General features: G+C 53.1%; 3 protein-coding genes across 7 annotated transcripts; 1 reads left to right on the top strand and 2 right to left on the bottom strand.

Moving 5' to 3' along the window:
- Nucleotides 1-1,998: 1,998 nt before the first annotated feature.
- On the bottom strand, nt 1,999-8,636 carry BTBD19 (BTB domain containing 19). 3 transcript variants are annotated; one of them, XM_088835249.1, is made up of 8 exons: nt 7,946-8,636; nt 6,454-6,671; nt 6,193-6,295; nt 4,553-4,619; nt 4,386-4,454; nt 4,181-4,312; nt 3,931-4,056; nt 1,999-3,812 (listed from the first exon to the last, which is right to left on the bottom strand). In XM_088835249.1, the coding sequence occupies exons 1-8, from the start codon at nt 8,029-8,031 to the stop codon at nt 3,678-3,680; spliced, it is 936 nt and encodes a 311-aa protein (XP_088691375.1). In that variant the 5' UTR covers nt 8,032-8,636; the 3' UTR covers nt 1,999-3,677. The 3 variants fall into 3 exon arrangements, with proteins under 3 accessions (XP_088691375.1, XP_055258836.1, XP_055258835.1); XM_055402860.2 differs by lacking the exon at nt 6,193-6,295 and adding an exon at nt 6,312-6,365 and having other exon boundaries at nt 2,000-3,812; nt 4,553-4,612; nt 6,458-6,671; XM_055402861.2 differs by lacking the exons at nt 4,553-4,619; nt 6,193-6,295 and adding an exon at nt 6,312-6,365 and having other exon boundaries at nt 6,458-6,671.
- A 739-nt stretch (nt 8,637-9,375) lies between these two features.
- DYNLT4 (dynein light chain Tctex-type 4) lies at nt 9,376-10,799 on the top strand. Of its 2 annotated transcripts, none has more exons than XM_055402863.2 (3): nt 9,376-9,510; nt 9,943-10,014; nt 10,118-10,799. In XM_055402863.2, the coding sequence occupies exon 3, from the start codon at nt 10,129-10,131 to the stop codon at nt 10,783-10,785; it is 657 nt and encodes a 218-aa protein (XP_055258838.2). In that variant the 5' UTR covers nt 9,376-9,510; nt 9,943-10,014; nt 10,118-10,128; the 3' UTR covers nt 10,786-10,799. The 2 variants fall into 2 exon arrangements, with proteins under 2 accessions (XP_055258838.2, XP_055258837.2); XM_055402862.2 differs by having other exon boundaries at nt 9,435-9,564.
- PLK3 (polo like kinase 3) lies at nt 10,799-16,125 on the bottom strand. 2 transcript variants are annotated; one of them, XM_055402857.2, is made up of 15 exons: nt 15,381-16,124; nt 15,137-15,244; nt 14,926-15,042; nt 14,663-14,792; nt 14,495-14,582; nt 13,630-13,725; nt 13,343-13,541; nt 13,104-13,230; nt 12,808-12,899; nt 12,475-12,568; nt 12,255-12,338; nt 12,003-12,165; nt 11,728-11,857; nt 11,419-11,532; nt 10,799-11,311 (listed from the first exon to the last, which is right to left on the bottom strand). In XM_055402857.2, exons 1-15 carry the CDS (start codon nt 15,588-15,590, stop codon nt 11,120-11,122), a joined length of 1,944 nt encoding a protein of 647 aa, XP_055258832.2. In that variant the 5' UTR covers nt 15,591-16,124; the 3' UTR covers nt 10,799-11,119. The 2 variants fall into 2 exon arrangements, with proteins under 2 accessions (XP_055258832.2, XP_055258833.2); XM_055402858.2 differs by lacking the exon at nt 13,630-13,725 and having other exon boundaries at nt 15,381-16,125.
- Nucleotides 16,126-20,050: the final 3,925 nt, after the last annotated feature.

The raw sequence follows: 20,050 nt of genomic DNA, 5'->3' as shown, positions 1-20,050 counted from the left end.
CAGACTATCTGGTTCCTTTCCCAGAGGTTGTTATCTGAGGAAAATTAGCTGAGGCACTCTGGTGTGACTTAAGACTGTGTCTGTTCAACACTCACTCAGTGCCACATTTCCGTTCTAAAGATAATACGGTTCTTTCCCTTAAGGAGCTTAAAAAAGAAAAAAGGTAGATAATACATAATCTCTGTGAAAAGTGCCCTACAGAAACAGCATTATGAGACAACAAGGCTAGCTACCAAATATGTCCTTTTGTTCCTAGATCTAAATCCTCTCTAGAGGAGATCACCTAGGCCTATGGATTTTAGTGAGTCTCTCAATTGTGTCTGACTCTTTGTGACCCCGTGGACTAGCCCGCCAGGCTCCTCTGTCCATGGAATTCTCCAGGCAAGAATACTGGAGTGGGTTGCCATTTTCTTTTTCCGGGGGGATCTCCCCCACTCAGAGACTGAACCCAGGTCTCCTGCATTGCAGGCAGCCTCATTACCCTCTGAGCAATGAGGGAAGTGACTTTTAAGTGATTATCATCTCATACTTGGTATCCTCCAGATTCACAGCCATTAGCAGATCCCACTGACTCCATATTCAAAATGTGTGCTTCATGCAAACACATTTTACCTCCTCAAATGTTACCAAGCCAAGAGCAAGGAAAACTTTTCCTCCCAATATTATCTTTTCTTTCAGCAAAAGGAATCATGCTCTGCTTGGTCTGCACTGTGCTTTTCTCACCAAAGACCATGGATTTTTTTTAATATCACTGTAGGACTATACCACAGTTAACTTAACCAGCCCTCTAAATTAAACCAGTCCTCCAGGATATAGCTTTTCTTCTTCAGTTTTCATTATCTAACATGGTGTTAAGGGTAACCATATTTTCAGTCTTGAGAGATACAATAACTATTTTTAACCTATGTACAACATATTTTTATGTAAAATCCATGAGAAAGAATAACTTTTTTTTTTTTTTCCCAAATAGTCAACTAGGGACTTCCCTGGGGGTCCAGTGGTTAAGACTCTGCATTTCCACTGCAGGGGGCACCAGTTATTAAAAGATCCCTGGTCAGGGAACTAAGATGCCGCAAGTCCAGAGGCACAGCCAAAATAAAGTTAGTCCCTAATTTCATATTGATAGTATCTTAATGGAATAAAATAATATTTAAATAAGAAAGTGCTGCACTCAATATGCCAGCAAATTTGGAAAACTTAGCAGTGGCCACAGGACTGGAAAAGGTCATTCTTCATTCCAATCCCAAAGAAAGGCAATGCCAAAGAATGCTCAAACTACCGCACAATTGCACTCATCTCATCACACAATTGCTAGTAAAGTCATGCTCAAAATTCTCCAAGCCAGGCTTCAGCAATATGTGAACCGTGAACTTCCAGATGTTCAAGCAGGTTTTAGAAAAGGCAGAGGCAACAGAGATCAAATTGCCAACATCCGCTAACTGTGGTGCTGGAGAAGACTCTTGAGAGTCCCTTAGACTACAAGGAGATCCAACCAGTCCATTCTAAAGGAGATCAATCCTGGGTGTTCATTGGAAGGACTGATGCTAAAGCTGAAACTGCAATACTTTGGCCACCTCATGTGACGAGTTGACTCACTGGAAAAGACTCTGATGCTGGGAGGGATTGGGGGCAGGAGGAGAAGGAGACGACAGAGGATGAGATGGATGGATGGCATCACCAACTCGATGGACATGAGTTTGAGTGAACTCCGGGAGTTGGTGATGGACAGGGAGGCCTGATGTGCCTGGGGTCGCAAAGAGTCGGACACGACTGAGCGACTGAACTGAACTGAACTGAAGAAAGCAAAGTCATCACTGAACATTTACAGAGCACTGATTATGTGTCAGGGATTGGGGAAATAGAAATGAATTAGGCTCCACTCCTGGCCCCAGAGATCTTTCTTCAGGGAGATCTGGATCCTCAGGAAGACAAAATGTACAACAAATCAAAGGAGAGCATGGGGAGTCCTCAATAACCAAGAGAGGAAATCCAGGGATAGAATGCCAATGTTTTGGGTTTTTTTAAGTAATTTTTATTTTTGGCTGCGCTGTGTCTTCATTGCTGTGCACGGGCTTTCTCTAGTTGCAGCAAGTGGGGGTTACTCTTCGTTGCAGTGTGAGGGCTTCTCATCGCCATAGCTTCTTTTGTTGCAGAGCACAGGCTCTAGCTGCTCAGGCTTCAGTAGTTGCAGACTTGAGGCCTCTAGATCTCAGGTTCAGTAGTTGGGGCCCATGGCCTTAGTTGTTCCAAAGCATGTGGAATAGTCCCGGACCAGGGATGGAACTCATTTCTCCTGCATTGGCAGGCAGATTCTTATCTACTGTGCCACCAGGGAAGTTTGAGGACCAGTGAATTTTTGCAAAGGTAGTAGTTGAGAGAAAATTTACTAATGTTTGGAACCACCAATATTGTGAGTGCTCTAAAAGTTAAACATTATATTTTGTCCAGAGGGCAGTGGGTAAATAGAGAAACTTAATAAAGGGTGTAGGGCTGACAATTTTAGACAAGTCGAGAGGCACTGTGGGAAATGGTTGGGGAGGTCTCCACTGGAGTGAAGGCAGGAAGATTAATAAGAGCCTGTGGCAGTAATTCCTGCCACAGATAGGACTGGTTGAACTGGGGTAAGAGAACTGAACCAACTGGAAAGATCTTGTAGGAAAGGAAAAATAATTTTCCCTCTACTCTCTGAGTTCTTGGCTGAGACCTTTGTAATGAGACAGCTTAACCAGAGAAACAAAAATGGAAGTTTATTAACATGTATATCTCACATATACATGGGAGATACCCAGGGAAAAATCAGTAACTCCCAGAGGTGGCCGAAAATACCTGCTTAAATACTTCCTTCAGCTAATGACAAAAGAAAGAAAAGTGTGGGGAGGCCAGATATGGGAAGGCTGTCAGGAAAAGCACTGAAAGCAAGGAGAAGGTTTATTAAGCAGATCTTAGTGATTTCACAGGAAGTCTCCTGTAAATTAATCATCCTTCTGTACAAAAAGGGAGACACCCTTACCAATGTAGATTTAGTTTCTAAAAATTTCCCTTACGAAAGGGTAACTTTTCTGTTTCCAAAACGTCTCCTTTTGCTCAAAATAACCAGCTTAAAACAACCTTATGCCGAAACAGCATATTTTGGGGTGGCATATTCTGCTTTCAGCCTTAAGAAATAGAAGCCATGGGAGGCAAATGTGAAGAAGAATAAAGCAAGGATGACATCTAGGTTGCTGACTTTGGCACCCATGGAGATGAAAAACATGATGGGGGCAAAACTAGGGAAAGATGAGGGGCGAGCACAATTTTGGATTGACTCTGAAGTGTCTGTGGGACATGTGGAGAGAGATCGCCAGGAGCCAGGTCTGGAGTTAAAGAGGGGGCTGAGTTGAAAAGATATGTGGGAATTACAAGAGTAAAGGAGACGGGCGGTAGGGCCAGAGCAGCGGGCAAAGAAACTGCTTTCACGCTTTGCGCAGGGTTAGAGGCCAAGGCTCAGCGGAAGACCGCGGCGTTCAGGCCCGCCCACCGCCGGAACCTCACCCACGGCGCCTGCGTTTGGCACACATTGGTCCTTCCCGCCCCCACTCGCCCGGCATTCTGGGAGCGGAAGCCCGCTTTGAGCGCGGAGCGTGTTGGGAGCTGCAGTTTAAGAGAGGCGCAGCATGGTTCGCAAGTCATGGCACTGGTCACTTAAACGGCAGATCCAAAAAGCGATGATGCTCCCGGGGCAGGGTGCCCCTCCGGCGGCGGCACGGGGGACCCCGGGCCTCATCCCCTCTCCGCAGAGCGTGACACTTCCACGCCTCCACGATCTGTTCCACCTGGAAGGGATGCGAATCACCGCGGAGTCCCGCAGTGCCCACCTTACCCCGCAGACCCTGGACCACGCCCCCCTCGCCTCCCCCAACACGATCTGAGACGTGTTTCCCGCGTCCGCACCGGGATGAGCGGCTCCCGCCGGTTCTGTTCTTCCAGGGCGCTCAGCTCTGCCGGAGCCAGCAAGGCCAGTCTCAGCTCCCGCACCACCGGGGCCGCCACCTCGGCCACAGGCCGCTCTAGCACCGCCTGCGGACGTCAGCACTGAACCTGGGCGGACGGGGGCACCTGCCCAACCGCCTGCTCTCCTGGTTCCTGCATCTAGAGCCTCTTTGAGCACGCATACCTCCCACTCCCTTCAGCCCCTGCTCACCGCGCCCACGCGCGCCCAACTCCGGGCCGCCAGGACCAGCTCGGCCTCGTCCACACAGAGCTTGTCGCTACGCAGCAGGGGCAGCAACGCGGGCGCAGACAGCTCCAGGAAACCACGGGTCCGGAGGGTCTCCTATGGGTCCAAGATTGGGTCAGGGAGGAGCAGAACGAGGGGTGTGTGGTAGGGAGTATGCAGTGGGGAGTACCTGGCTGTGGGCCTCAATGAAAGCTACACAACGCTCCTGCAGCTGTCCCAGGCCAAAGGTTACAGCAACCTGAGAGCAGAATGAAGGAGGTCAGGTTGGAGATGGAGAGGCCGGGCAGCCCGGCCTCCACACTGTCACCTCCTACAAGCCTGTCCAGAGACACCCACCTGCAGGGCCTCACAAACTAGCTCCACGTCCAGTGCTTTCACCACAAACTCCAGGCACAGCTGGGAACAAAAATGAAGGTGGGCTGAGCCCAGATGTCCCTGTTCCAAGGCCCCAGTCCCAGCCCAGAAACTGAACAGCCTTGGAGCAGTGAGCCACCCAGGCTACTAGCAGCCCCAGGCCCAGGCAGACCTCCCAGGCCAAGGAAGGCAGGGAATCACCAAGGCCTGAGACTAGGAGCTAGCAAAGCCAAGCCCAGCAGCCCACCTTTTAGTACACTCCTCACTAATCAGACTAGATAAGAGCCATGTGAAAATTCCATTCTCCTTTTCTTTCAAGACACTTACCTTTCTCCACACTTTTCTCTGATCTCAAAGACACTGTTTTAACCAGAAACTTGAATTCCTCTGTGACATCTCCCTCTCACCCCCACATCCAGAAAAGCCCTGGGTAATGCCAGTTCACAGGGTCAAACCAGCCAATCCTAAAGGGAATCAACCCTGAATATTCACTGGAAGGACTGATGCTGAAGCCAAAACTCCAACTTTGGCCACCTGATGTGAAGAACAGACTCACTGGAAAGACCCTGATGCTGGGAAAGATTGAGGGCAGGAGGAGAAGGGGGAGACTGAGGATGAGATGGTCGGATGGCATCAGTGACTCAATGGACATGAGTTTGAGCAAACTCGGAGATAATAAAGGACAAGGACGTCTGCTGCTGTGCTGCAGTCCATGGGGTCTCAAAGAGTCAGACACAACTGAGCCACTGAACAACAACACTGGTTGCTAGCGCAACCTCAATTTCTACAGTAACTGAACTACGAACAGTGCCAGTTCCACTTCTCTCAAAGGCAGGCACTTCTTTCCTGGGCAACCACTACCACCCCTGTCCCTACGGGACTGGTGAGCCCTTCCTGTGGCTCCCAATCCCTTTTCCTCGTAGCTTCCAAATCCTCACTACCTGAAACCTCCACTGAAACTCCACTGCCCTCTGGGTAGTGAAGTGAAGTCACTCAGTCGTGTCCGACTCTTTGCAACCCCTTGGACTGTAGCCTACCAGGCTTCTCCGTCCATGGGATTTTCCAGGCAAGAGTACTGAAGTGGGTTGCCATTTCCTTCTCCAGGGGATCTTCCCGACCCAGGGATTGAACCCGGGTCTCCCGCATTGTAGGCAGACGCTTTACCCTCTGAGCCTGACAGTCCTACAGGAACCAGGCCCTGGCACCCTCTCCAATCTCATCGCTTCCTCTCTTCCTTTCACACTCTTAGTCCCCTTAGTCTAACTACACTAAATGTTTCACCAGTTCTTTTTGTGCCTCTGTGACTAGAATACCATCTTTCTTCTCCCCGCTGAACAAAAATCTTACCTATTCTACCCGATGCAACACAAATGTTTCCTTTTCCAGGAAGTATTCCCCTCTTCTCCCTCTTGAGACTAGAGAGACTCTCTGTACAGTCTCAGCACCATACGCCCTTCTCTGTCACACTTACGCCGCTGGGTTAAGCGTTTTTCTTGTGCCTGTCTCACTTTGAAGAACAGGGATCAAGGCTAACTTATCCCAGTATCTACACCCCCATATGCCCCACAGGGCACACACATATCCTTTTGCACATAGGCGTGCATCAGTGCCTGTTTATATAGAGATACCCATACTTTCGGTATTGGTACACATTGCTCTCCAGGTTAGCGGGTGTGTGAGACAGGATGTGAACCGCACCCATAAGAGGCAGGGGAAAGGAGACGGCTGCCCATGAACCCACCTCTCGAAGTTCCTCCAGCCCATACTCCACAGCTGCCGTCAACACCTCGAGCACCTGCAGAGTGGGTGATTGGCACGGTAGAAGAGTCTTCCCGCCCCTCAGCCACCCAGATCTTGCCCACCCAGCCCCTTTCCCAGTGGGCTCACAGAGTGGCGTTGCAGCTTGGCACTGTTGGTATACAGAAACTCCAGCACTGCCAGGAAGGCCTCAGCTGGCACAGTACTCAGCACCACAGGGCCAGGCACCCCGGGGCCTGGCTCTGAGCTCAGAAGTCGCTGGAAGAAGTTGCATCTACATGCCAACAAGCACCGGTGGGCAAACACCTCCTGCCGTTCTTGACCGACCACAAAGCGAACATCACTGTGGGAGAGAGGAGCAGAGAGCCAGGAAGAAGAGGCTAGAGTCTCTATGTAACTCTAGACTTTCCCTTTGCCCTCTCTGGGCCTCCGTTTCCTTATATGCCATATGAGAGGCAGTCCCTCTAGCAAAAGGTCTGGGTCACACAGGCCTGGTTCCAACCATAGCTCCACCTAGGCAAGAGAAGCTAGGGAAGAGATTTCTGATCTATTGCCTCTCAGGTTTCTCATCCCTAAAATGAGATGCTCATCCCAAACCCTGGGGTGGCTAACATTAGGTGGCTATGTTTGATCGCTGAGGGGGCACCAGGGCTGATACAAGATCAATCCCAATGTCCCTCTCCTCCCCAGCCTGTGACTGGTGAAGGGAAACTCTTTTTGGCTTCTCCTCCAGACTGCACACTCAGCTTTTTCAGCCTCCTCCAGACAGGAGTGGGGAGGAGGGAGGGTGTGGAGGGCACCGACTACAGACACATCAGTGATGCGCTATCATGGGGCCAGACCACATTTTCCATTTTCATGATCACTTCCGGCCCCAGCTTCTGGGCCTCTGAACAGCACAGTGAGTAAGGGACAGATGATGAAGCTTGAGCTTCCTGGAGCCTTCTAGTCTCAAGTGCAAGGCCTGGGGCGGGGGGTTGGGGTGGGGGGTGTCCACTGCTCAGATCAGTCTGTGACGCCCAAAGCAGTAGGGTTACAGAAATCGCCACCGTGTGGGAGGACCCCAGCTGTGAAGCAGTGGAGACAGAAAGCTGCATTCTGGTTCTTCTGACTGGCCCTGCCCTGTACTTGGTCCCTGGTTATAGAGACACTACAGGCAGTGAGCCCCAGGCAATACACTTGAACTACTTCCTGTCTGCGACTCTGGCTCAATCTCTTGAACTTTGTTCCCCTACCAGTCCCCAATTCCCAGAATAGGATCGTCTGCTCCTCTGTCTCCCCAGGGAGGCACTCAAGTTACACTCCATTTCTCAGGATCCAGAGTGCAGAGGGCTTTTCTCTGCCAGGAGCCCAAGATCCAAAAAAGGCAGGCCTTTCCCTGAAGTCACATTGCTGCTCTGAGCTCCAGTCCCCACTGCCCCCACCTCTGGCTCTCGGGCTCTCACAGACACTGCGTGATCAGTCGCCATCCTCCGCACTCCACTTCCCCAGGCTGAGTTCACCGGGGAGGAGGGTCAAGTCCTAATTCTCCACTTCCTCTGTACTCAGAGATTCCTCAGAGTCATGGGTCCCAGCAGAGCCAGTTAGGGAAAACCCACAGCCAGACACCCCTCTCACCTGTATAAGGGGTTGTTGACGAGGCTCCGGAGTGCTGTGGAAAAAGGTGCAGCCTCCCCATGCACAACCAGTCCTGGGGTCTCCATGGGTGGGGCAGGGGACTAAGCAGGAGGAACAGCCTAGGAGGCTTGTTATGTGTGGGAGAGACAGTACGTGGAAGGAGCAGGAGGCCTGGCTGAGCCCTAGAGCTGGTGAAGAGCTAGAAAGGCCTGAGAGGGAGGGGCAAGAGATCCAGAGGCTTGTTTGCTGAGAAGCTAAAGTTTAGGAATGAGGCAGGAGAGGCCCAGAAGGTATCAGAGGCCAGTGGAAGAGGCCAGAGGCTTGGGGACTCAGGGAGGGGACCAAGAGAGGCCAAGGTGGAGCAGACTGGACTGGGGAGGAGAGGCTGGCTGCGGATGAGGCCCCAGCTGGGAGCCTGCCCAGGCAGCGCTGGGGTGGGAAGCCTGTGGGTTTCCACGGAAACTAGAGCCCAGCCTGAGAGGAGGCCCCGCCCAGCTCCCACAGGCCCAGGGAAAACTTCAGCCATAGAGGGGCCCTAAGCAGAGTTGGAGGGTCTTAGCATCCTGGCCCCTGCCTGTCCAGGGTTCAGAGTTCAAATTTCCTGCCCCTCCCTCCCCTCCCCCTACAAGCACACAGGTTAAGCAGACCTGAAGAACTCCCATCAACAAGGAAAGTCCTTGTCCCCATGGACCATTTTCAGGGTCCAGACCTGGCTTGTTTGGGAGGTGGCAGTCCTGGACCTCCCAGAGAGGGTTCAGGTGAGGAGGTCTCAACACTGACAGAGGCATCATGGTCTCTGACATCCCTGGAGTTCAACCACAGTGCGGGTGGGGGCAGTCTGGGCACTAGGGCACACAAGAGGTGTGGACAGCGGGGGATTAGGCCCAGGACACTTAAGTTAGGTCAGCAGGATTCACTGAGCAGTGAAGTCACCACTGTTGCATCAGATCTGAGTTCCAGTGGGTCTCCCTTCCCCCTCCCCCAGCCCAGAACTGAGGAAGTCATCCAAGCCCCACCCTAGCTGTATACAAGGAACGGAAATGTTTGTCCTAATTGAGGCTGATGGGGAGATGATAGGGCCATGACGTGCTCCTTCCTGTAGGCCCCAATCCTGATTCCTGAGCAGCCACCCCAGTAGCCTCAGGGTTTCCCCATATCCCAGGCCTCTGCGACTTGCTCACAAGTAGAGAGCCAGCCTTCACAAGGGGAGAAATGGACAGTGGCTCAAGAGCCCTGGGGTAGGGGCACACCTTTCTGACCAGAGCCCCCCTCTACATCTGCCCCTTCACTCACACTTGTATGCCCTTGGGCTCTAACCCCTTGTTGATCCACCTCCCCTGATGACTCAGCCACCCGGCATTCAACACGTGCTAACAGTAACACTCCCAGGTTAAGCCAGAGCCAGGACTGGTGAGAGGGAACCAGGAAGAGGAGTGCTTGCCCAGCAACCCAGAGCAACTCCACAACACAGGCAAGGGGCCCTTAGCCTCCTACCTGCCAGTCAGGCCAGTCGGGCAAGGGCTGTTAGGAGACAGCCTGGAGGGCACAGGCTGCAGGTGGCTCAGGTGCCAAAGGAGTTTGGGGAAAAGAGGGCGGTCATCCCAGAACTGACTCTGGAGGTAGGGCCAGAAGCCAAAAACAGGCTGGAAGGACCATCCTGAGTCACCTAGCCCCAGGCTTTGCCAGACACCCTGAGAGCAGGGAGCGGGTGGAGGATGGCCGGATTCAAGACTCACAGGGGCTAGAAGGATCTGTGGGGGCTGAAGGAGCTGGGTCTGTCTGTTCCTCCCTCTGGTTAGGGGGTGGAGGCGCCACTGTCTAGGCGCAGGCAGAGGGCAGATACATCCCAGTTTCTGCTGGTGAGTCAGGTGGAAGGGAGGTGTACTTGGGAGCTCACTTGTCTAACCTCCATAATGCTCAGGTGAGGTGGAGCTCAGGGGGTAGGGAGAGAGAGATGATAGTCTGAGCAGCGTCTCTTCCCTTGTTGTCCCTAACAGCCCTTAACCCTCTAAGCACCCAGGAATCCACGCAGCCAGGAACTATCTGATTCACCGGTCCGAAAAACACAGGTAAGGAGAGATTAGAGGGTAAAAACTCATCACTGAGTAAGAGACTAGATGGTGTACAAAGACAGCTAGTGAGGGCCATCCCATCCAAGTGTGGGTCTTCCAGCCTGCAGGTCCATGGCTGGCAGGCCTGTGCCCCACGGACGCCAGGAGGAGGAGACCAAAGACCATGGGTTGAAACTATCAGCAGCGCGGCCTCTAGGCCGGCTGCCCAGCATCGATGAAACCCGACCAGCTGGCCTGGGCCCGGCCTCCCGCCGCGGCTCAGTGCTAGGTCCGGTCTTGTCCTTTTCACGCCGCAACTCGCTGGCAGGGCCAAGTGCAGGCCCTGGGGGTCGACGTCCATCCCTGGGCCCCGTGCCTCCTCTAAGCTCGCGGGTCAGCTTCTCTGGCTTACCCCTGGCACCCGCCCGCCGGCTGGCACCCTCATACCGCACGGAGCCGGCGCCGGGGCAGCGCTGGGAGGCCGCGCGCGCACAGCAGGCCCTGGAGGCGGCGTTGGCCGCGGGACTGCGGGACGCGTGCTACTCGGGCGCAGAGGCGGGGCAGCTGGCGCAGGAGCTGTGCGAGCTGGTGCGCATGCGCATGCGCGAGCTCAGCCCGCCGCGCTACAAGCTGGTGTGCAGCGTGGTGCTGGGGCAGCGCGCCGGCCAGGGCGTCCGCGTGGTCAGCCGCGCGCTGTGGGACGCGGCGCTCGACGGGTTGGCCTCGGCTGCCGTCACCAACGCCTCGCTCTTCGCAGTGGCCACGGTCCACGGACTCTACTGCGAGTGAGGAGGCCCTCGAGTTCTGCAAAAACGGTTTATTATCCCAGAAGGAGGCCCTTCGTGGGGCTCACATCCCAATAAATAAATGTCAATAAATAAAAGTGGTCCATAAATAACGCCCCCTAGTGGGGGGCTAAGGCTCAGGCTTTTCTTGGAGAAGGGGTGGGAGGCCGCCTCCAACCCCAGTAAAGCTGGTCCCTGATTCCCTGGGGGATTCGGCCCGGAGCCCCCAGTGAGGCACCAAAGGAACAGGGAGGGCCACAAAGGCGAGGGCCAGAGCCTGACAGGCACAGACCTCAGGCCTGAGGGTTTGAGTGGTGGCCGGGCCCACAGACTGTGGCCTAGACGGGGCAGCGGTCCCGGAGCAGGCGCAGAGCATAGTGAAGCCGCTGCCGCAGATCTGGGGAGCAGCCCAGCTGCTGAAGGTGGGAAGCGAGGTAAGTACAAGCACTGCGATTGCGGGCCACGAAAGTCACAAGGAGGGGCTCCCAGCCACTGAGGATCAGCTTGGTGTGGTCTCCGTAGAAGTTCACCTGTGCACAGGAAGGCGGCACTGATCAGGGCCTAGCGCCCAGATCGTTTCCTCCCCAGCACCCTGGACCTCCCAGTCCTCACCCCCAGCTCCAGGCAGAGCTCTTACCTGGATGGTGCCATCACTAAAGAGCATGAGTAGGGCCTGATCGGTCTTGACCCACTGCAGCAGGAGTGGGGGTACAGGCACCTCCACCTCTTCCACACTGGGCAGATCTCCACCCTGGGAACAGGGGCCGGTCACTTGTCTGACACCAGTCAGTCCTCTCCCTATCCATGTCTCCCTTAGAGGGTCAGCTTCTAGCTTCAACACCTACCCCACTGTCCACCCACCCGCAAAGGTGACTAGGAGGGGATCGGGATGTGTTAGTCCTGAATGTACCACCCGCCCCCTCAACTGCAGACCCAGTCCACAAACCTTCATGAGGCGCTGCTCCATGTAGGAGGCGAAATACTTCAGGACACCCAGCTGAGGCTGCAGAGCCCGGGGCACGGCACCCACAGAGAAGGAGAGGTGCTTACTGCTGGTGGGGTTGTAGTGCACAGTCCTGGAGGGAGCAGACAGAGGTCAGAAGGGGCCCTGCACCCACACCCCCTCCTCAGAGACTGCGGGACTGGGAGCCCAGGAGCACAAAGTTACAGCACTGCTGAGTACAGAGGCCTGGGTACAAGGCCCCCCATCACAGCACTTACTTTCTGTTGGCCGATAGGGCCATGTGTGTGCCATTGTTGAACAGCACAGCCACACGGCGGCTGGACAGTTGATACCCAAAGCCAAACTTGTTGGAGTAGTCAACCCACTTGCTGACCCACACCAGAGGTTCTGGTTGTGCCAGGGGAGCTGGGTTCTGTTCAGCTGTCATAGAAGAGGTAGGAATGAGGACTTGTTCCTGGCTTCCCAAAGAACTCCCACCACCATTCACATTTGCCAGGCCCCAGCCTCACCTGGGGGCATGAAGGCCAGGCAGTTTCTCAGAGCACAGAGGGCTGACTCCACCACTGTGGCCACAGTCAGACCTTCTTCAAACCCTGAAGGGAACAGGGCACTGAGAATTAGGCGATAGTCCCACAGGTCCTAGACAATGACTCTCCACCCACTCCTTCCCTCCCGGCTTGGTCTCCACCCCCACAACCTCGAGCACCCTTCACCCTCCTGGTGGCGCACCATCTCCACTGCTTGCCAGTGTCCCACGGGGTGAACTGTCTTCTGGTGCTGTCTCTACCAGGCTGAGGGGGGCTGGACCTGAAGCTGCTGGAGCCTGGAGGGTTGGGTAGGGAAAAGGAGTGAGACAGGCTCCGAAATCCAAATCCTTGAGAGTCCATAGCTTGTCCTACCCTGGCACCCAGGGCACCCCAGGTCACCCCGCCTGACCGATGAGACGCAGCCAATTAGGCCACCACGAGGCTAGATGCTTCACCAGCCTCTTTTATCCCAGGCTTCCTGCAGCTGCTAGGGTGGGGGTGAGTCAGGGGAACACCGTCCACGTGAGCACCTCACCTCGGGCCTGGCATCCTGATGGCCAATGGACGTCCGAGTGAGGCCATTCACCAAAGAGGAGACCTCGTCCCGCTCCTCGGGATGGTTCTTATCTGGGTGGGGGGAGATAGAACCCTCAGAATTCTGCCCAGACCCCCTGCTTCCCGAAGAGATGACACAGTTAGGCATAGCCAAGTGCCTGTATAATGCATGCTATCCCCAGGGGTCCCCAGGGACCCTACACTCACACCCCCACATGTATGTGACAAGCCCCCTGCTGCTCTGTACCCTCAAATCCACTGACGTCTCAGACTTACTCTTATTCTTCTTTCTCCCAAAGAGGCTCTTGGTAACTTTGACAAACAGAATCTTAGCTGGGTTAAGGGGTGTCAGATCTGGGACTGTCACACAGCTGCTGACAGGGAGCCGGTCCGGGGTGTAGCCCTGAGGAGAGAAAGCGTGTGAGCAGAGAAGAACAGCCCAGGAGTCCCGTCACCTGCTCCCAATTCAACCCCTGGGGAAACTGAAGACTGGATGTGTCTGGGGTGCCACAAACCTTGGTAAAGAAGTCGTGGCGCAGGATCTGGTCAATTGAGGGGCGGTCTTGGGGTGAAGCTCGAAGGATGGCAGCCAGGAGCTGCCGGGCAGGCAGTGAGAGGCTGGCAGGCAGCGTGTAGTGAACCTGCTTGATGCAGCGGTACGTCTCCTTCAGGTCAACGGTCTCAAAGGGGGGGCTCCCACATAGCAGCGTGTACCTGTGGGGCAGAGAAAAGGTAGTCAGGAGTAAAGTGGAACATAGGCCCTCCCGGGCACCCTCTGTGCACACCTGACCCTGGCACTCACATGACACAGCCCAGGGACCACACATCTGCCTCCGGGCCATGGCCCTGTCTCTGCAGCACTTCTGGGGCCACATAGTTGGGGGTACCACAGATGGTCCTGACAGGATAGGGAGGAGGAGAGGGCAAGGTTCAGAGGCAGCCTGACCGGCCCCTCATCCCTGCCCCCACTGAGAGTCCAGACAAAGCAGCTGCCTGTCACCAAAGGCCAGAGAACTCCTGTTTGTTCTGAGACAATGGAGCCGGGGATGGCAGCTGAGTCCCTGCCCACCCGCCTGGCCCAGCTGCTCAGCGACTCTGCAGGACAGGGGAGTTCCTGACCACTAACCCAGCCCCCTCCTCCAGGTCAACAGAGGGTCCATCCCTGATCCCTTCCTCCTTCCCCTACTCCCCTACCACAGGCTGTCACCTCCTATGGTCTGTGCCATACACACTAACATCAGCTGTCACATCCTCCATGAACACTACTGCCACACAGGCTGTGTTACACTCCCAGACCTCATGGCCAAAGCAGGGCTTTCTGACACACACAGGGTGTCATGTCCACCATCTCCACCATCTCACACACACACTGCTTATGTCACCATCCACATTCACACACAGGACTGGTCATACACCTTCAAGAATCCTTACACCCCATCCATCTTAGGGACTCAGACACACATAGGACCAGCAGCCTCTCCACCATTCCCAGGAACCCAGGCTGCCACCGCCACCTTCACACACACACACACAGCCCATCATCCCTCCCATTAATCACACAGTCACATCAGGCAATCACCGTGCCTCCTACAGATATACTCAGTGTCTGTCACTCACGTCCTATGTGTCACACAGACTGTGGCAACCCCCCCCACCCAAACACTCACTTCTTCCTATGCTCTGGGGGCTCCAACCGGGTTGCCAGTCCAAAATCCCCCATCTTCAGTTCCATGTTTTCAGTGATAAAAAAATTTCCTGAACAGGGGCGGAGAAATGTGTCAGACGCCTTTTTCTCTGCCTCCCCAGCCCCCATCCTGTTGGCCCAGGAGTCTCACCTAGCTTGAGGTCCCGGTGCAAGATGCCCCGCTGGTGCAGGTACTTGAGTCCGGAAAGAATCTGCCGAAGGTAGTAGCGCACCTCTGGCTCCAACAGAGTGTGCCGGGCCTTCCAGATGTGGGCCAGGGACTGCAGAGAGCGGCGGCCTCAGCCCCTCGTCCACCCTCCCCGACCCTCCCTCCGTGTGCTCGCCAAGGAAGAACAGGGCTTCAGCTTTGGGTCTTAAGGTCCCTACTCCCTCCCCACCTCCGCCACCCCTCACCTTTCGGCTGCAGAGCTCCAGGAAAATGTAAATGTTGTCAGCATCTTCAAAATGATGCGAGAAACGCACGATGTGACGGTGCTGCAGGCCGCGGTGCAGCTCAATCTCGTTTAGGATCTGCAGTGGCGGCGCGGGGTTATCATCCGTCAAGGGCTCCCTCGTCACCGTCCCCACCCCACCCGTGGCCCGCTGGGCCTGGGCCCTGGCTCACCTTCTCACGCTGATGCGGCTTGGTAATGCGGCTCTGCGAGATGACTTTGACAGCGTAGGCATTGCCGGTCTCTGTGTCAGTAGCCTCGTAGCAGCGGGCAAAGCCCCCCTATGAGGAGAAGGCATCAGGCAGGTCTGGCCCGCAGACGTCCCCATGCCGAGGCCAAGCGGCCCCGCCCCGCTCCGCCAGGGCAAAGAAGTCGGCAGGGCTCCCCTACCCTCGCTGGCATCACTCCCCAGCTCACCTTGCCCAACAGGCGGCCTTTGAAGTAGGTGCGGCCGCTCCGCGGGTCGGTGATGAGGCGCCCGGGGTCCGGTGCCGGAGTCTCGGCCAGCACCTCTGGCTCAGATCCAGGCTTGGGACTTCCAGGCGGCCCGGGTCCGGCGGGGGGCGCTGGCGGGGCGGCCGCACGAGGGAAGGGTCGCGGGGACAGGAAGCCGGCCGCGGGCTCCATGCGGGCGGTGAGGCGCAGCGCGGGCCGGGCTAATTTCTGGGTTCGGCCAGGCCCCGACGGCGCGAGGAGCCGCCAGGATTTGCTACGCCGCGCTCGCGCCCCAGGGAGCCAGCGTTTTTATCAATGAACGCCTGCCCCCTCCCCGGCGTCTCGTCATTAAGAGCCCGCCCCCTTCTTCCGAGTCACCGAGAAGCCACGCCCCTCATCAGGCCTTACGTCAAGAAGCTCCTCCTCCCACCTGCGCACCCCGCGGCCAAGCCTACGGCTCCCGCCTTCAAGATGCAGCCATACTGCTAGTCACCATGTGGGCGGCCATCAGGATGTAAGAGCCAGCTTTGTCCCTGCCCTCCTACCTCGTCCTGGTGACTGAGAGTCCCTCTAATGGGGGTCCTTTCGCCCCCCATTCTTGGGGGCTCATGCTGAAGTCCGAGAGTGCCCTGGGCGTATGGGGAGTCTCCTCAGCAACTAGATGGACCACGGTTCCAACCTGGAGGGCACAAGTAGGGACGCCGCTCGCTTTTGCCCGAGTTGGTCACCAACCCTTTAAGTGCGCGAGAATTTGCGTTCGTCCCACGCTCTTGGCCAGAGACCGCAGGTCCAGGCCAGTGCTGCCCCCTTTAGGGGCTGAGAGGAATTGCATACTCCCAGCTGGGCTTGCCTGGAGTGTGGAGGCCTGAACTCCTGTGCTGAGTCTTGAGATGAAACAGCCAGGTATTCAAGGCTTTCGTAACGGGCCAGGTAACATCTTCTGCCACTACACCCACACCTTTAAGGGGTAGATCTCATGTTCTGGAGGGGTGCCTATTCTCTTTCCCTGAAAATATCCACTGCCCTGCGTCCACAGCCAGAGGCCAGAAAGTGAAGAATGGTACTTGTATTTTCTCAAATCTAGCAAAGGACAGTTGGGCAGGTGGTCCTGGGGCCATCTGAACCCCTAAACCTCTGGTCCATGTCCACCTTTCACAGGGCCAGAGACAGAGATGGGGCCTTTTAAAATTTATTTACTTTATTGAAGTATAGTTGATTTACAATGTTGTATAATTTCTATTGTATAGCAAAGTGACTAAGTTACACATATATTGATATATCCATTCTTTTTCATATTCTTTTCCATTAAGGTTTATCACAGGATATTCAATATAGTTTCCTACGCTATTCAGTAGCACCGTACTGTTTACCTATTCTATGTGTAATAGTTTGCATCTGCTAATCTCAAACTCCCAATCCATCTCCCCCTCGGCAACCACAATTCTGTTTTCTATGTCTGTGAGTCTGTTTCTGTTTCATAGGTAAGTTTGCGTCATATTTTAGATTCCACATATAAATGATATCATATGGTATTTGTCTTTCTCTTTCTGGTATGGTAGTCTCTTCGCTTGGTATGATAATTTCTAGATTCATCCGTGTTGCTGCAAATGGCATTATTTCATTCTTTTTATGGCTGGGTAGTAGTCCACTGTATATGTATGCCACATCTTTTCCATTCATCTGTCAGTGGACATACATGTTGTTTCCATGTCTTGGCTATTGGAAATAGTGTTGCAGTGAACATTAAGGTGCATGGATCTTTTTGAATTAGAATGTTCTCTGGGTATATACATACCTAGGAGTTGGATTGTTGGATCCCATGATGACTCTATTTTTAGTTTTTCAAGGAACATCCATACTGTTTTCCATAGTGGCTGCACCAAGTTACATTCCCACCAACAGTTTAAGGTGGTTCTTTTTTGTCCACACCCTCTCCAGCATTTGTTATTACAGAGTTTGAAATGATGGCCATTCTGACCCACATGAGGTGGTAAAGAGGTGGCGTCTTCAACCCTCTGGATCCCAGGATCACAGGCTTCTTCCTGGCCTTGACCTTTCGCTTCTCTGTGCTCAGTCTGTACCATCCAATCACTTGTTAACCTGTTCAGTCCTCAAAGATCTGAGAGCCTTTGGTCAGTGCCAAAGCACTGTGTGTATAAGACTGGTCAAGGTTGAAGCCCTCATTTAGTTTACATTCTGCTTAATGGAAACAGACAATAGGCAAGAATATAAACAAAATAATTGCAGGCTGTGAAAAGTGCTGTGAAGGAAGTAAACAGGAGAGGAACCAAAGAGCTCACTTTAGAAAGAGTGGCCAGGAAAGTCAACAAATATTTATTTAGTACTCGATCGCTGTCAGTTTTATCTCCCAAATATCTCTGAAATCTATGCAGTTCACTCCATCTTCCCCAAGCACACTCATCTGGGTCACAGTCTCTCAAATCAGGATTACTGCTGCAGCACCTTCAGTTCAGTTCAGTCGCTCAGTTGTGTCCGACTCTCCGCGACCCCATGAATCACAGCACGCCAGGCCTCCCTGTCCATCACCAACTCCCGGAGTTCACTCAAACTCATGTCCACAGAGTCGGTGATGCCATCCAGCCATCTCATTCTCGGTTGTCCCCTTCTCCTCCCGCCCCCAACCTTTCCCAGCATCAGAGTCTTTTCCAGTGAGTCAACTCGTTGCATGAGGTGGCCAAAGTATTGCTACTGGTCTCCGTTTCATCTTCCCACCATATGACCATCCCATCCCATCCCTCACCATTCCCACAAAAGCCTACTTCTCTAACCTTGTCTTCCATGTCCTCTGAATGGAGAACCAAAACAGTCTGAAATGTGGAGAAATATTAGTAGCTCAGATGAATGGGGGGTGGGTGGTGGGCAGGAAGGCCTTAAGTGCCATCCTCAGGAATTTGGTCTTTATTCTACAGGTCAACACTTTTCCAGATGGGGAGATGGTAGAGGTAAGGCCAGAAAAAGCAAATCCACAGGGGAAATGGGGCTGAGGATATATAGTTTGATAAAGCATATTTGATATTGCCATTTTGTATTTGGAAACTAAAGCAAAATGTCTTTGTATGAGTTTTCTAGTGTTGTCATAACAACATTACTACAGACTAGGTGACTTACACAACAGAAATTTATTTTCTCATACTTCCAGAGGCTAGAAGGTCAAGATCAAGGTATTGACAAGGTTGATTTCTTCTGAGGCCTCTCTCTTGGTTTGTAGATGGCAGTCTCCTTTTGATTTCACATGATCTTTTTTCCCCTCCTTGGGACTGAACCTGTGCCCACTGCAGTAGCAGTGTAGACTCTTGTCTGAACCACCAGGAAAGTCCACATGATCTTTTTCTGTGTGTCCTAATCACTTCTTCTCTTAAAGACATCAGTCAGATAAGATTAAGGTCTACCTGAGGACCTTGTTTTAACTTAATTACCTCTTTAAAGGTCCTATCTCCAAATATAGTCACATTCTAAGGTACTGGGGGTTAGCAGAAGTCAAAACTCTACCCATCTTAGGTTTTCATACAGGGCTCTTTATTTTCAGTTTTGTATTTTTTATTGGTAGGCCTTATTTTTTTTTAAGAATGGTTTTAGATTTTTCAGAAAAATTGAGCAGATAGTACAGAGTTGCCATATACTCCCCCACCGCTCCCCTCACACACACACAGTTTCCTTTATTATTATCATCTTATTAGTTGGTACATTTCTTACAAGTAACTCTTCAGGGGTGTCCCTTTAGTCTGAGAATGAAATTCAGAATCCTTGAGATGGTCTATAAAGTTCCCCATAGTCAGGCCCTGTCGACCTCTCTAAACAATCTTCTTTTGCCTGCTTTACTCCAATCAGATAGGCCTTCTCTCTGTCTTTCTCACATATAATAGAACTGTTCCTGCCTCTGAGCCTTTGCACATTTATTCCCTCTGCCTGGAATACTTTTCCCCTAGTCTTTACTTCGGAGAAGGCAATGGCAAGCTACTCCAGTACTCTTGCCTAGAAAATCCCATGGATGGAGGAGCCTGGCAGGCTGCAGTCCATGGGGTCGCTAGGGGTTGGACACGACCGAGCGACTTCACTTTCACTTTTCACTTTCACACATTGGAGAAGGAAATGGCAACCCACTCCAGTGTTCTTGCCTGGAGAATCCCAGGGAAGGGGGAGCCTGGTGGGCTTCCGTCTATGGGGTCACACAGAGTCGGACACGACTGAAGTGACAGCAGCAGCAGCAGCAGCAGCAGTCTTTACTTATGATTTACTCATTCTTATCTTTTCTGGCTTGACTACACTATCTAAAGTTGGATTCCCTCATCAAGTTAACCCAAACAGGACTCTTCAACAAAGAAATTAACAACAAGTACAAAAAAACAAAAAGCAAGTTTATGTATTTTTTAAAAGGATCATTTTAATTAAAAACTTTTTTTTTTTTGGCTGAACTAGGTCTTCATTGCAGTACAACTAGGTCTAGTTGCAGAACACAGGCTTAGTTGCCCTGTGGCATGTGGGATCTTTAGTTCCCCAACCAGGGATCGAACCCATGTCTCCTGCATTGGAAGGCGGATTCTTAACAACTGAACCATCAGGGAAGTCCCCAAAAGCAAGTTTATTAACATGCAGAGTTTGTGTATACATGCGGGATGTGTGTGCATGCTAAG

Source organism: Moschus berezovskii, chromosome 4, assembly GCF_049115385.1.
Source record: "Moschus berezovskii isolate FMDL1 chromosome 4, NW_MosBer_1.0, whole genome shotgun sequence".
Lineage (NCBI taxonomy): Eukaryota > Metazoa > Chordata > Mammalia > Artiodactyla > Moschidae > Moschus > Moschus berezovskii.
Note: the sequence above shows the minus strand (reverse complement) of the source record. Positions and strands in the feature narration are given on the sequence as shown.

What these genes read in the sequence shown, in the direction of transcription:
- BTBD19 (XM_088835249.1), bottom strand. Translation starts at nt 8,031, where the DNA reads ATGGAGACCCCAGGACTGGTTGTGCATGGGGAGGCTGCACCTTTTTCC. An exon ending in GTCAACAACCCCTTATACAG is followed by an intron (nt 6,672 to 7,945) that starts GTGAGAGGGGTG and finishes TCTCTCCCACAG; the next exon opens with TGATGTTCGCTTTGTGGTCG. An exon ending in TCATTGAGGCCCACAGCCAG is followed by an intron (nt 4,313 to 4,385) that starts GTACTCCCCACT and finishes TTGGACCCATAG; the next exon opens with GAGACCCTCCGGACCCGTGG.
- DYNLT4 (XM_055402863.2), top strand. Translation starts at nt 10,129, where the DNA reads ATGGCTGGCAGGCCTGTGCCCCACGGACGCCAGGAGGAGGAGACCAAA.
- PLK3 (XM_055402857.2), bottom strand. Translation starts at nt 15,590, where the DNA reads ATGGAGCCCGCGGCCGGCTTCCTGTCCCCGCGACCCTTCCCTCGTGCG. An exon ending in ACTGGCAAGCAGTGGAGATG is followed by an intron (nt 12,339 to 12,474) that starts GTGCGCCACCAG and finishes TGTTCCCTTCAG; the next exon opens with GGTTTGAAGAAGGTCTGACT. An exon ending in TGGAGCAGCGCCTCATGAAG is followed by an intron (nt 11,533 to 11,727) that starts GTTTGTGGACTG and finishes CCCTGTTCCCAG; the next exon opens with GGTGGAGATCTGCCCAGTGT.